The sequence below is a fragment of the Mytilus californianus genome, unplaced genomic scaffold (genome assembly GCF_021869535.1).
Source record: "Mytilus californianus isolate M0D057914Y unplaced genomic scaffold, xbMytCali1.0.p SCAF_3, whole genome shotgun sequence".
NCBI lineage: Eukaryota > Metazoa > Mollusca > Bivalvia > Mytilida > Mytilidae > Mytilus > Mytilus californianus.
This window is the reverse complement of record NW_026262679.1, coordinates 117723244-117738178: the sequence shown is the minus strand read 5'-3', so window position 1 is coordinate 117738178 and position 14935 is coordinate 117723244. Positions and strand designations below refer to the sequence as shown.

General features: G+C 32.8%; 3 protein-coding genes across 3 annotated transcripts in view; all 3 read left to right on the top strand.

Annotated features, from left to right (window-relative positions):
• Positions 1-14935, top strand: part of LOC127735943 (uncharacterized) — a 65759-nt gene that overhangs the window by 6037 nt on the left and 44787 nt on the right. The window lies entirely within an intron of this gene.
• The window catches only part of LOC127735942 (long-chain fatty acid transport protein 2-like), an 89327-nt gene that overhangs the window by 60614 nt on the left and 13778 nt on the right, over positions 1-14935 (top strand). The gene's annotated exons all lie outside the window — the stretch shown is intronic.
• Positions 95-14935, top strand: part of LOC127735944 (long-chain fatty acid transport protein 2-like) — a 27478-nt gene continuing 12637 nt past the window's right edge. The window contains exons 1-5 of the mRNA XM_052246396.1: positions 95-503; positions 1882-1992; positions 4206-4418; positions 10858-11013; positions 12389-12513. Of these exons, the coding sequence (XP_052102356.1) occupies positions 131-503; positions 1882-1992; positions 4206-4418; positions 10858-11013; positions 12389-12513 (978 nt within the window). The 5' untranslated portion in view covers positions 95-130. The remainder of the gene's footprint in view (positions 504-1881; positions 1993-4205; positions 4419-10857; positions 11014-12388; positions 12514-14935) is intronic.

Below are 14935 nucleotides of genomic sequence, written 5' to 3'. Positions count from 1 at the left end.
CAACAATATTGTCCTTAATATTTTATTTTAATATGTAACTTGTTAAGTTTATACCTGTAAAATTTCCATTCATTTTTGTAGATAATATAATTGCTTTATATGGTAAAATATAAACAGCTAAGGATTGATAATGCCACCAACGGGAAAAGAGGCAGCTTTGTTAGGAGTTGGAGGAGTAGTAGGAGTTTCATTAGCTGCCTGGAAAACACTGTTCCCATGGATTAGCTATGATTTACCAATATTGAAACTAGGAAGAACGTATGGAAAGAAAGCAATGGCAGATACACTTAATGGACACTTTCTTATTAATCTTTTTGAAATCTCTGCAAAAGCTAATCCTAAAAAACCATTTCTAATATTTCAAGATAGAATTTTTACCTACGAGTTTATGAATGAACAAGCATGTAGAGTTGCCAATATAGCCTTACAGATGGGATTAAAGCTTGGAGATACTGTTGCTATTCTTGTATCAAATGAACCAGCATTTGTTTGGACATTTCTAGGTTAGTATGATGCTATTTTGTATTGACTCGAAAACAATGAAGAAAGTTATTAAGATATTTTTAGGACTGTAATTTAATGCATGGTCTATCTTTTTGTGGATCTTTCAATGTAAATCAAACATATCGTGTGGGCCTTTCTTATTGACTTAAAAATCATGATAAGAGAGAGGCCAAAGATACCAAAGGGACATTCAAACAAATAAGTCAAAAATAAACCGACAACACCATGGCTGAACAAGAAAAAGACCAACAGACAAACAACAGTACACAAAACACAACATAGAAAATTAAAGACTGAGCAACACAAACCCCCACCAATAATTCAGTGATCTCATGTGCTCCAGAAGGGTAAGCAGATCCTGCTCCACATGTGGCATCCGTTGTGTTGATCATGTTAATACAAACCTGGTGATAAGTCTAATTAGGTAGTTCACATTAGTGGAAAAGGGGACTGGGTTGTAGTTACAACAATTGGAACATATCTCTTGTCATCTGTGAAACGGATATTCCATAACGGTCAAGCAACTCGTGATGGTGCTCGTAAAATTTACAAAGGGATGATTTTAACTTCAACACTTGAAACTCTTGGTTTAATAACTTCCTCTGAGCAGCAACCCTCTATCAAGAAAATCATGATAGGAAATACAAGCCCTGGAATATAGTATCAATTTGGGAGATATATACTCTGTATGCAGGCGCTGCTTGAATGTTGCTACATAGAAATGGAAAGTTCACTATTGGGAAGCTGAAATAATCTCTTTTGTTGTAAAGTTCTGTTTTCAACTGACCCCCATTGTCAATTTCTATATGTAAGTCAAGATATGAGGCAGACTTAACTGTATCTGTTGTATCCTTTATTTCAAGTTATGTTGGATAGATGCGTTCAACATAGTGACCAAAATTTGAAATATTTAGTTAGAGAACATCATCTATATAGTGGAAAGTGAAGTTAAAGGATACTGCTAACTTCTTTTCTATCGTCCTAAGAATGTTTCTGTATGAAGTCAGCCTCATATGAATAAAGGAACAAGTTAGCAAGAAGAGGAGCATAGTTGGTTCCCATGGGAATGCCGATTGTTTGTTGAAAAACATGTCCTATGTGGACTTCAAAAAACCAGAATATGTATCTTTTTGCTGATAATTAATTTGATATGGATCTGACAGCACACTATGGAACTTTTGTATAATGTAGTAAGAGATAAGCCCTGGTTTCTTGCACAGATAAATGTTAATCTTTTCAGAGCATCCATATTTTATCTCTTTTTTAACATGTTTAATGCAATGTTGTCAGATGTGTTTTCTATATTAGATATACTTATCATTAATTTCCAAATGTATGCAAAGATTTTCTCTTTTATATATTATTGTCTTTCCATAGGTATGCAAAAAATTGGAGTTGCAGTTGCTTTGCTGAACACAAATAACAAACATAAGCCACTACTACATTCCATAGAAATCAGTGAAGCTAAAGTAGTGATTGTTGGTCAAGGTAATGTCTCTTCAATGACATCAGTATAGCCAAAGTACTAATTGTTGGTCAAGGTAATGTCTCTTCAATGACATCAGTAAAGCCAAAGTACTGATTGTTGGTCAGGGTAATGTCTCTTCAATGACATCAGTAAAGCCAAAGTACTAATTGTTGGTCAAGGTAATGTCTCTCCAATGACATCAGTAAAGCCAAAGTACTAATTGTTGGTCAGGGTAATCTCTCTTCAATGACATCAGTAAAGCCAAAGTACTGATTGTTGGTCACGGTAATGTCTCTTCAATGACATCAGTAAAGCCAAAGTACTAATTGTTGTTCAAGGTAATGTCTCTTCAATGACATCAGTAAAGCCATAATACCTATTGTTGGTCAAGGTAATGTCTCTTCAATGACATCAGTAAAGCCATCATACCTATTGTTTGTCAAGGTCATGTCTCTTCAATGACATCAGTAAAGCCAAAGTACTAATTGTTGGTCAAGGTAATGTCTCTAAAATGACATCAGTAAAGCCAAAGTACCTATTGTTGGTCAAGGTAATGTCTCTTCAGTGACATCAGTGAAGCCAAAGTACTAATTGTTGGTCAAGGTAATGTCTCCAAAATGACATCAGTTAAGAAAAAGTACCTATTGTTGGTCAAGGTAATGTCTCTAAAATGACATCAGTAAAGCTAAAAGTACCTATTCTTGGTCAAGGTAATGTCTCTTCATTGATATCAGTAAAGCTAAAAGTACTGATTGTTGGTCAAGGCAATGTCTCTTCAATGACATCAGTATAGCCAAAGTACCTATTGTTGGTCAAGGTAATGTCTCTTCAATGACACCAGTAAAGCTAAAAGTACTAATTGTTGGTCCAGGTAATGTATCTTCAATGACATCAGTAAAACCAAAGTACCTATTGTTGGTCAAGATAATGTCTCTTCAATGACATCAGTAAAGCTAAAAGTACTGATTGTTGGTCGAGGTAATGTCTCTTCAATGACATCAGTAAGGCTTAAGTACCTATTGTTGGTCAAGGTAATGTCTCTTCAATGACATCAGTGGAGCCAAAGTACTAATTATTGGTCAAGGTAATGTCTCTTCAATGACATCAGTAAAGCCAAAGTATTAGTTGTTGGTTAAGGTAATGTCTTTTCAATTGGTAATGTCTCTTCAATGACACCAGTAAAGCCAAAGTACTAATTGTTGGTCAGGGTAATGTTTCTTCAATGACATCAGTAAAGCCAAAGTACTAATTATTGGTCAAGGTAATGTCTCTTCAATGACATCAGTAAAGCCAAAGTACTAATTGTTTGTTAAGGTAATGTCTCTTCAATGGGTAATGTCTCTTCAATGACATCAGTAAAGCCAAAGTACTAATTGTTTGCCAAGGTAATGTCTCTTCAACAACATCAGTAAAGCGAAAGTACTGATTGTTGGTCAAGGTAATATCTCTACAATGAAATCATTTAGCCAAAGTACTGATTGTAATATATATATGAACTACAAGTTATATTTTCTTAGAAATTAGTAAAGTCATTGTATGGTCAACTTCAACATCAAACAAAATAAATACTGTTGAACGATACATCAATTTAGAAGGGAAAAAATAGATAATAATATTTAGATCTGTTTTCATATACATGATGAATGTACTATGTTTGTTGAAATTACATACTTTTTGATGTAACAATTGTCTTGCTAGTATATATCTATCTTTTGTCTAGATATTAAACTCTTGTAATTTTTTGAATTGATAATGATATATTTATGAGCAATATATAGTTTTCAAATGAAATAATTTGAGTTATCTACCTTTGCTCCCATGTTGAAAGGCAACATACATTTATATATACAAATTCCTTCATATATCAACCAAGTTCAAATTGTTAAACAGACCAATAGAAAAAAGAAAAGTTATTTTCAGAACATTATTATCATTTAGTCTTGTATAGTTCATCACTACAAATTAAGAAGGATCTTTTATCAGACTTGCTTGTGCTACATGTTTGAATGTGGTTAGTCTTATATATAAAAATCAAAATGGTTGCTCTCCAACAAAGCAGCCAAGGAAAATAAGTCCTTTTCAAAGTACATCAATGAAAAATTATCTTTTTAGAAGTACTATTTGGGTGGTTCAGATCTTTTTCTGCAACGTTATTTGGAAATAGTTCAAGGAGTACAGAAATTTAACCATATTTTTTACAATTATGTAAAAATACAAATACTTTTCTCCTCAGGAAGTGAGCTGTTTCATAATGTTGACGATATAAAACAGGAACTGCCCATCCCTGTCTATCTGATGGGAACAGGAATAGGAGAAGCACCAACAGGGTACCAGTCATGGGATCAGTTGATGTTATCTGCTCCCCATGCAGAAATTAGCCGTACCACGAGAACAGGGATGAATCCATTGACTCCCTGCTGTTACATCTACACCTCAGGAACAACAGGTAGGTTTAAACAGACTTCAACAACAACAGTATAAGTAGAACTATTTTGGGAAATTTTGTACCAGAATGCTTCAGGCAATGAAATTACACACCAGCTGGTTATTGCATTAAAATGATCTTAGATCAAAGTTTTACAAGGAATGTCTGTGATTATTGGGGTTTCATTTGGAATGTTAGTAGACTTTTCATTGTGAAAAATCTCTTGGTATATAATAATCAATAAGTTATAATTGACATGGTCAAAAGATTTATTGATTGATTAATGAAGTCTTAATGTCAAGCAACAAATACCAAATCAAATCAAATAATTTTATTGGTGTAAATTCCAATACAGGAATGATACCAGCTGACATTTACAAAATACAAATACAAAAACAGACAAAAATAAACAAAAAACAAATATACAGAGATATATTTTCTCAATGATAAGAGACACATATTTTATATCTACATTGCGTGGAGGTGTTATTCATACTATATTATCACTTCAAGCTATTACAATAAGCTTTAATACTACAACAGTTCTTAACAACATTATATTTGCTTTAAATGAATGTTCGAATCATACATTTTGCTTATTCCAGCTACACATACAGTACAAATGTCAGTATCATTACTTTTCAAAATGAAACTAAATTTATCTTTTTCAGGCATATTAGCAAAAGATAGAACTATATCACTTAAATTACAAAAGAGTATATGTCTATTAAATTCTAACCCTTTACATTTAATGAGGAAATGGAATTCATCTTCAATTCCATCCTTGCAAAGTGGACAAATTCTCTGTTCTAAAGGCGTTCTAGTATATCTACCAACTTCTATTAGTAATTTGCTATTACTAATTCTAATATTTATACGCCCGTTTACAGGACGTATTATGGTATACCGTTTTCCGTCCGTCCGTCTGTCCGTCGTCTACATGTCGGACATTAACTCAAAAATGCTTTAACCATTTTGCATAAAACTTTGGTGAATTGTTTATATCTATTGACGTGAGCTCCCTTTTGTTTTTTATAAAATTTAGATTTTACGTTTTCGAGTTATGGGGTTTTATTCATTAAAAAAAGGGGGATTTTTCAGTTTTCGGACATAAGTCAAGAATGCTTTCACCAACTTGCAAGAAATTGTGGTGAATTGTTTATATCTATTGACATGAGCTCCCTTTTGATTTTTATAAATTTTAGATGAAACGTTTCCGAGTTACAGGGTTTCATTCATAAAAAAGAGGGGATTTTCCCGTTTTCGGACAAAAACTCAAAAATGCTTTCAGCAATTCTTATGAAACTTTGGTGAATTGTTTGTATGTATTGATGTAAGCCCCTTTTAAATTTTATAAATTTTACATTTTAAATTTCTGAGTTATGGGGTTTTATTCATTAAAAAAAGGGGTGATTTTCCAGTTTTCGGACAATAACTCAAAAATGCTGTCACCAATTCTCATGAAACTTTGGTGAATTGTTTATATCTATTGATGTAAGCTCCCTTTTTATTTTCATAAATTTCTATTATGACATTGAGAATTAATTGAACCTTATTTGTTTATAGTCTGACAACAGATTTACTAAGTATTGCACAACAGCAAGAAATCTTTATTAATTGAATATAAATTCAATTCATATAACCAATTTCAAGTTCTTTGACTACATTTATTCAGAAACCTATAATATGTCAAATATTTAATTACAATCCAAATTCAGACCTGAATCAAGCTTGAATATTGTGTTCATTTTTTGCCCCAACTGTTCAGGGTTGGACCTCTGCAGGCGTATCTAGCTGCGCTCAGCGAAGCAGTTTATTACATTTTAGAAATAACATTTTTGTTAAGGTCCAGTAGGAGATATTTTTCTAATTCGTAATTATTTTTAACTATGCGATACGTTCTTAGTTTATTACGATGACTATCTTTATAAGAGTCACAAAAAAGAGCTTGTTTCAAGGATTTTATGAATTCCTCCTCTAATTTCTTTTGAACTGAAAAAGGTAATTTTGTCTTTGACATAGTATTTTGATTTTCCCAAACATGCTGAAAACCAAGTTTACCCAATAACACTTTTATTTTACTACAAAAACCATTAGACATGTTAAAGTTTTCACTGTATGCTTTCTTTACCATACTCTCGCTATTCATATTAATGATATGAATCCAGAAATTAGTTGTATTTTTAAGGGCTGACAATGAAAGTGGGAATAAACCTAATTCATCAAGTACAGCATTATTCACAGCACCTTTATTTACACCCAATAAAAATTTAGCAAATTTGATTTGAATCTTATTTGGACTAAAGTTTGCATAGTTTGACTTGATGGTAGTATTTTGTTTCACTAAACTAACAGTAGCCAAAACTTTACTGCTATATAATAAAATAGTTTTAAAACATGAATCAAAAAGCTTTAAATGTGGTAGTAAATTCATCTTTTCAGAATATAATAATTTTCTAATACAAAAATAGCTTTGCTAGCCTTTTTAGATAACTGATCAATTGCTGTAGTTAAAGATCCAGATGGTTTAAAAATTATACCTAGATACTTGTATTCATCAGTCAGCTCTGGTAGTTTTCCATTACAGTAGAAATTGTTTTTTTTAATAATTTTTCCTGTTTTATTGAATATTATAATCTTTGTTTTATTAAGATTAACAGATAGATTCCATTTATCACAAAACATATTTAATTTATCTAAAGCATTTTTCAGGCCAGATACAGATTCTGATATTACTACTAAATCATCTGCATAAAGAAGACAAGACACTTGTTTATCATCTAGGCATGCTGGATCACATTTGTGGTCAAACGTTTCAACCAATTCATTTATATACAATGAAAATAATGTAGTGCTTAATATACAACCCTGTTTTAATCCTACACATGAGGGAAATGTTTGTGTTAGTCCCTCTTTTAATTTTACAGAGAAAGAGACATCTTTGTACATATCTTTTAAAATATCAAAAAAGACCCTTTTATATTATATTTTAATAACTTATGAAAAAGGCCATCTCTATTGATTGTGTCAAACGCTTTTCTTAGATCTACAAAGCAAGTGTATAGATGTTTAGATTTTTTAAAGGTCTTGTCAATCAGAGTTTTTAATGTTAAAATGTAATCACTTGTTCTGCTATTTTTCCTAAAGCCTATTTGCTCCTTGTGTAATATACTGTTAGTTTCAAGGAAGTTCTCTAACCTGGTAGATAATATCTTTAGGAAAAATTTACCTAAACAGCTAGAAAGAGCTATACTCCTGTAGTTGGAAGGATCATTAAAACACCCTCCTTTAAATATAGGCTTAATGATGTTTTCTCTCCATATAGAAGGAAAGATTCCACTTTTAAATATCAAATTAATAATCAACAAATATGTTTTAACTTAAATTTACCACATGACACTCTAATCATTTCGTTTGTTATACCATCACAACCAGCAGATTTTTTTAACTTTAAGTCTTTTACAACCTTTAACACCTCCTCCGCAGTAATACTATCATTTAAACAATCATTATTACAATCAATACTACTAATGTTTTCATCAAAATTATTACAATGTTGAAAATTCATTAAATTTCTAAAGTACTTCAACCATTCATCATGTGAAATATTGGAGCTAGGGTCTTCTTTCGCTTTGTCCTTTAATAAATTTACAGATTTCCAAAATTCCGAAGTATTTTTCTCGGATAGGTCAAGTATGTTTTTTAGTATTTTATTTTTATAGACCCTATGATTTTTTACGTACAAGCTTGTTGAAGTTTTTTTTCTCTCTGTAAAAATTTTTAGTCTCAAACTAGAATCCCAAGGATTCCTACCTAAAGTTCTACAGAGAGCTTTTATATGCCTATATTTAACATCACAGTCTTTGTCAACTCATGGTTTTTTAATTTTCCTTCTTTTTTGTTTATTATGCAGTTTTGATTCAAATCTGTTATCTAGTATTGCTGCTCCCTTTAGTAATTTATTAAAATCAGAAACCACGTCATCCACGTCTGATATGCTGTTAATAGCTTTTCGGTATTTGTACAAATATTATTAAAACTATCATAATTTAAGTTTTCAATAAATTTTTGCTCTTGAATTGGAGACCATCTTATGACTGGTGGCAATTTCCGAAGATTACATTTGTCCTGTTTAGGACCCATTATATTACTACAAAAAATGTTTACGGTTATTTGACAATGATTTGAATTATTTGGATGAAAGTCTTCAATTCTAAAGTTCATTATATTTGATACGAATATTGAACTACAGATACAATAAACATCTATTGAGGTTCCATTGTAACTATGATAAGTTACTTTCCCTATAGAGTTTCCTAAAGTACGTCCATTTAAAATACGTAATTGGGAGCTGGTACACATTTCTATGATACCTTTTCCATAGCTATTTCTACGTTGTGGAATTTGAGTATTTCGTTTAATTTGTACATTATCCGCAATGTAGTATGTGGAAAAAAATCTTCCAAAGGGTCATTTAGTTCATCGCATATAAAATCTATTTCTTTTGATTGAATATGAGCTTTCAGATCTCCCATTATCATGACTTCACCTACTGAGTTAAAATTAGAAATATCAGTCTCAAGTTTTTCAAATATTTCTTTATCCATACCAGTTCTTAATGTATATGATGAATTAGAGGGTGATATGTACACAAAGCAAATATAAAGATTACGTTTAAGACCAAAGTAGGTGTGGCCTATTTTAAACCATAGCATGTCATTCAGAGATTTATCAACTAATTTCACACCACCTATTATTGTTCTCTTTACCAATACAGCTAAACCCCCTGTTTTTCTACTACTTTCAGTAGATCTACAATTAACAAAACATTTATATCCTTCAAGGTATAAAACATCATTAGAAAAAGAATGAGTTTCTGATAGAAATACAATATCTGACTTAATATTTTCTCTGAAATTTTGGTCATTTAACTTACTCATTTTATAACCATTAATATTTTTATACCACCACATGGTTCAGAACAAGTACATGTAATGTGGTATGAAACTTTAAACAGTAGAAAAGTAGATAACAACAATGAAAACTGATTTCATTATTTTGGGGAAGGGTACCAATTTTATGGTTTGAGGAAAAATTGTTTTTTTCATGGATATTTTATTTCATGGATTTGCCATAGTCTATAGAAAGCTTGTACTTTGTTGGACATATAAATTCATGGTTAATATATAACCACGACATTTCACGAAATTTGGTATCCCTACCAATAAATTAAACTGAATTCACAGATGTACAAATATACATATATATGGTATTAAGGTTTGTATTTGAGACTGATTTCTGAGTTAGATTATTAGGCTATAGCCTCAAAAATATAAATCAACAGAAAAAAAACCATTATCCTTCTTGAAAGCGTTATTCTGATAATAACTAAATGGGATAAGAGGATAATATAGGGATATACTGGCACACCATTGAGTCAACAACTCCACAACATAATAAATGGGATAAGAGGATAATGTAGGGATATACTGGTACACCATTGAGTCAACAACTTTACAACACAATAATGGGATAAGAGGATAATGTAGAGATATACTGGCACACCATTGAGTCAACAACTCCACAACATAATAAATGGGATAAGAGGATAATGTAGGGATATACTGGTACACCATTGAGTCAACAACTTTACAACACAATAATGGGATAAGAGGATAATGTAGAGATATACTGGCACACCATTGAGTCAACAACTTCACAACACAATAAATGGGATAAGAGGATAATGTAGAGATATACTGGCACACCATTGAGTCAACAACTTCACAACATAATAAATGGGATAAGAGGATAATGTAGGGATATACTGGTACACCATTGAGTCAACAACTTTACAACACAATAATGGGATAAGAGGATAATGTAGGGATATACTGGTACACCATTGAGTCAACAACTTCACAACACAATATAAATGGGATAAGAGGATAATGTAGGGATATACTGGTACACCATTGAGTCAACAACTTTACAACATAATAAATGGGATAAGAGGATAATGTAGGGATATACTGGTACACCATTGAGTCAACAACTTTACAACACAATAAATGATAAAGAGGATAATGTAGGGATATACTGGTACACCATTGAGTCAACAAATTCACAACATAATAAATGGGATATGAGGATAATGTAGGGATATACTGGTGCACCATTGAGTCAACAACTTCACAACACAATAAATGGGATAAGAGGATAATGTAGGGATATACTGGTGCACCATTGAGTCAACAACTTTACAACACAATAAATGGGATAAGAGGATAATGTAGGGATATACTGGTACACCATTGAGTCAACAACTTCACAACACAATAAAAAACACAACAACATAAAAGCAAATCTATTGGTAAACATATAACTCTGACAATTAACTTCAATTGATTTTTGTTCTCGAATTGAAAAAAAATATAATGTACCTATGTTTGTCTTCTAGGTCTACCCAAGCCAGCTATTATAAACCAAACCAAAGCTTTAGGAATGAGCAAGTTTTTATACCTTGGTGGACTGGAACATGACGATATAGTGTATACTGTAACCCCTCTCTACCACAGTGTTGCTATTATGGCCTTGTTTTCAACTATAGATTGTGGTAGGTATCACACTGTCACCACACTCATCCTGAGTGATATTTGACATTATAGATATCACTATTGTCTGATGTAATATATATTCCCTGTAGTCTGATGATATCAGCTGACGTTTGATATTGTGCACTGCTTTCTGATGATACCAGCTGACTTTTGATGTTATTCACTGTTGTCTGATGATATCAGCTGATGTCTGATGTTATTTAATGTTGTTTGATGATATCAGCTGATGTCTGATGTTTTATTCGCTGTTTTCTGATGATACCAGCTGACGTTTGATGTTATTCACTGTTGTCTGATGATATCAGCTGATGTTTGGTGTTATTTACTGTTGTCTGATGTTTGATGTTTTATTTGCTGACGTCTGATGATTTCAACTGACATTTGATGTTATTTACTGTTTTCTGATGAAATTAGCTGACCTTTGATGTTATTTACTGTCATCTGAAGATATCAGCTGATGTCTGATGTTATTTACTGTTGTCTGATGATATCAGCTGATGTTGATGTTATTCACTGTTTTCTGAAGATATCAGCTGATGTTTGATGTTAATCACTGTTTTCTGAAGATATCAGCTGATGTTTGATGTTAATCACTGTTTTGTGATGATATCAGCTGATGTTGATGTTATTCACTGTTTTCTGATGGTACTAAGGTATTGTTGATGTTATTTCTAAATGGTGTTATTGATTGTAGTTTTTTGAGATCAGCCAATGTAAAGATGATATTCGTTGTTATTGTCTGTTGTTCAATGAGATCAGCCAATCATGAATGTAAAGGTGATATAGGCCAGCGGCCGAAGTGAATATCAGTTTTTCAAAAGTCAATTAAACCACATATTTACCGAAACAAAAGACAGTAATTGTTTTATTCCATATTCCGAGAGAGTACCAATAGAAATGTATATAATGACAATTTTTACAAAAACCAATTGTACATCAAAAGATTTTAACATACCGGTAACGTAAAAGCACACGACGTTTTGCGCGGTGAATATACTTTTTCCGCAGGTGAATATGCTTATTTATTCAAAATCTAATTCATATAGAAAAATCTACTAAGGTTCTATCAATATGGAATAATTGGTGTTATTGACTGGTTCAATGTGATAATTTGATGTTTATCTGATTTAGCTTTAAGTTACTGCCATGACTTTTGTTTGATGAAATCACCAGGTATTTTGTGTCATTGACTGTGGTCTAATGTGATAAGTGGATGTACAAAATGTTTACCTGATTTAGCCATGACTTTTGTTTGATGAAATCACCAGGTATTTGGTGTCATTGACTGTTTTCAATAAAATCACCAGATGTGTGGTGACATTGACTGTTTCAAATGAGATCAGCAATGATTTTACTTCTATCATTTCTCTTTAGGTAATACAATTTTACTACGAACAAAGTTTTCTGCTCATCATTATTTTGAGGACTGCAGAAGACACAATGTCACAGTCATTCAATATATTGGAGAACTCTGTCGATATCTACTAGCTGTACCTGAGGTATGTTACATTGGAACTCTGTAGATATCTACTAGCTGTACCTGAGGTATGTTACATTGGAACTCTGTAGATATCTACTAACTGTACCTGAGGTATGTTACATTGGTAACTCTACAGATATCTACTAGCTGTACCTGAGGTATGTTACATTGGTAACTCTACAGATATCTACTAGCTGTAACTGATGTATGTTACATTGGAACTCTGTAAATATCTACTAGCTGTAACTGAGGTATGTAACATTGGAACACTATAGATATCTATTAGCTGTACCTGAGGTAAGTTACATTGGACCACTGTAGATATCTGCTAACTGTATATGAAGTGTATGTTACATTGGAACTCTGTCGATATCTACTAGCTGTACCTCAAATATGTTACATTGGAACTCTGTAGATATCTAATAGCTGTACCTGAGGTATATTACATTGGAACTCTGTAGATATCTACTAGCTGTACCTGAGGTATGTTACATTGGAACTCTAGAGATCTACTAGCTGTACCTGAGGTATGTTACATTGGAACTCTGTAGAGATCTACTAGCTGTACCTGAGGTATGTTACATTGGTAACTCTACAGATATCTACAAGCTGTAACTGAGGTATGTTACATTGGAACTCTGTGGATATCCACTAGCTGTACCTGTGGTATGTTTCATTGGTAACTCTACAGATATCTACTAGCTGTAACTGAGGTATGTTACATTGGAACTCTGTGGATATCCACTAGCTGTACCTGAGGTATGTTACATTGAAACTCTGTGGATATCCACTAGCTGTACCTGAGGTATGTAACATTGGAACTCTGTAGATATCTACTAGCTGTACCTGAGGTATGTTACATTGGAACTCTGAAGATATCTACTAGCTGTACCTGAGGTATATTACATTGGAACTCTGTAGATATCTACTAGCTGTACCTCAGGTATGTTACATTGGAACTCTAGAGATCTACTAGCTGTACCTGAGGTATGTTACATTGGAACTCTGTAGAGATCTACTAGCTGTACCTGAGGTATGTTACATTGGTAACTCTACAGATATCTACTAGCTGTAACTGAGGTATGTTGCATTGGAACTTTGTGGATATCCACTAGCTGTACCTGAGGTATGTTTCATTGGTAACTCTACAGATATCTACAAGCTGTAACTGAGGTATGTTACATTGGAACTCTGTGGATATCCACTAGCTGTACCTGAGGTATGTTACATTGGAACTCTGTGGATATCCACTAGCTGTACCTGAGGTATGTTACATTGGAACTCTAGAAATCTATTAGCTGTACCTGAGGTAAGTTACATTGGAACTCTGTAGATATCTGCTAGTTATACCTGAGGTATGCTACATTGGAACACTGTAGATATCTATTAGCTGTCCCTGAGGTAAGTTACATTGGAACTCTGTAGATATCTACTAGTTATACCTGAGGTATGCTACATTGGAACACTGTAGATATCTATTAGTTGTACCTGAGGTATGTTACATTGGAACTCTGTAGATATCTACTAGCTGTACCTGAGGTATGTTACAATCAAACTCTGTAGATATCTACTAGCTGTATCTTAGGTATGTTACAATGATACAGTCAATTTGAAAACTCTGAAGATATCTTCTAGCTGTACCTGAGGAATGCTACATTGGAACTCTATATATCTATTAGCTGTACCTGAGGTATGCTACATTGGAACTCTAGATATCTTCTAGCTGTACCTGAGGTATGTTACAATGATACAGTCAATTAGAGAACTCTGCATGTGTCTGTAAATATAAACTGGCTGTACCTGATGTATGTTATAATGAAACACTATTGGAAAACTCTAGATCTATTAGATGTACCACAGGTATACAGTATACAGAAGACCTCTGTAAATATTTGCTACCTGTTCTTGCTGAGATGAAACGATATTTGGCAGGTTATTTTTTTTTTAATTTTATGTGGCCAATGCATAGCAGGAACCTTCAAATGTTCAGAGGAGGCTTTAAGCTGAGATGTGTCAATGATATGATTGTTAACTTTTTTACTCTCTATGGTGTGCACAGACCTGAATATAGAAGAATTTAAAAGTTTAAGAAAAGACCTCTGTAAATATTTGCTACCTGTTCTTGCTGAGATGAAACGATATTTGGCAGGTTATTTTTTTTTAATTTTATGTGGCCAATGCATAGCAGGAACCTTCAAATGTTCAGAGGAGGCTTTAAGCTGAGATGTGTCAATGATATGATTGTTAACTTTTTTACTCTCTATGGTGTGCACAGACCTGAATATAGAAGAATTTATAAGTTTAAGAAAATTGTCGTGTCAAGGGATTCAATATAAATCTTGCAATATTTTGGTTACAGAACATTTTTTATAAGCCTGTTTACGGGACTTAATGTGGTATACCGTTGTCCTTCCGTCTGTCGTCCATCGTCAACATGTCGG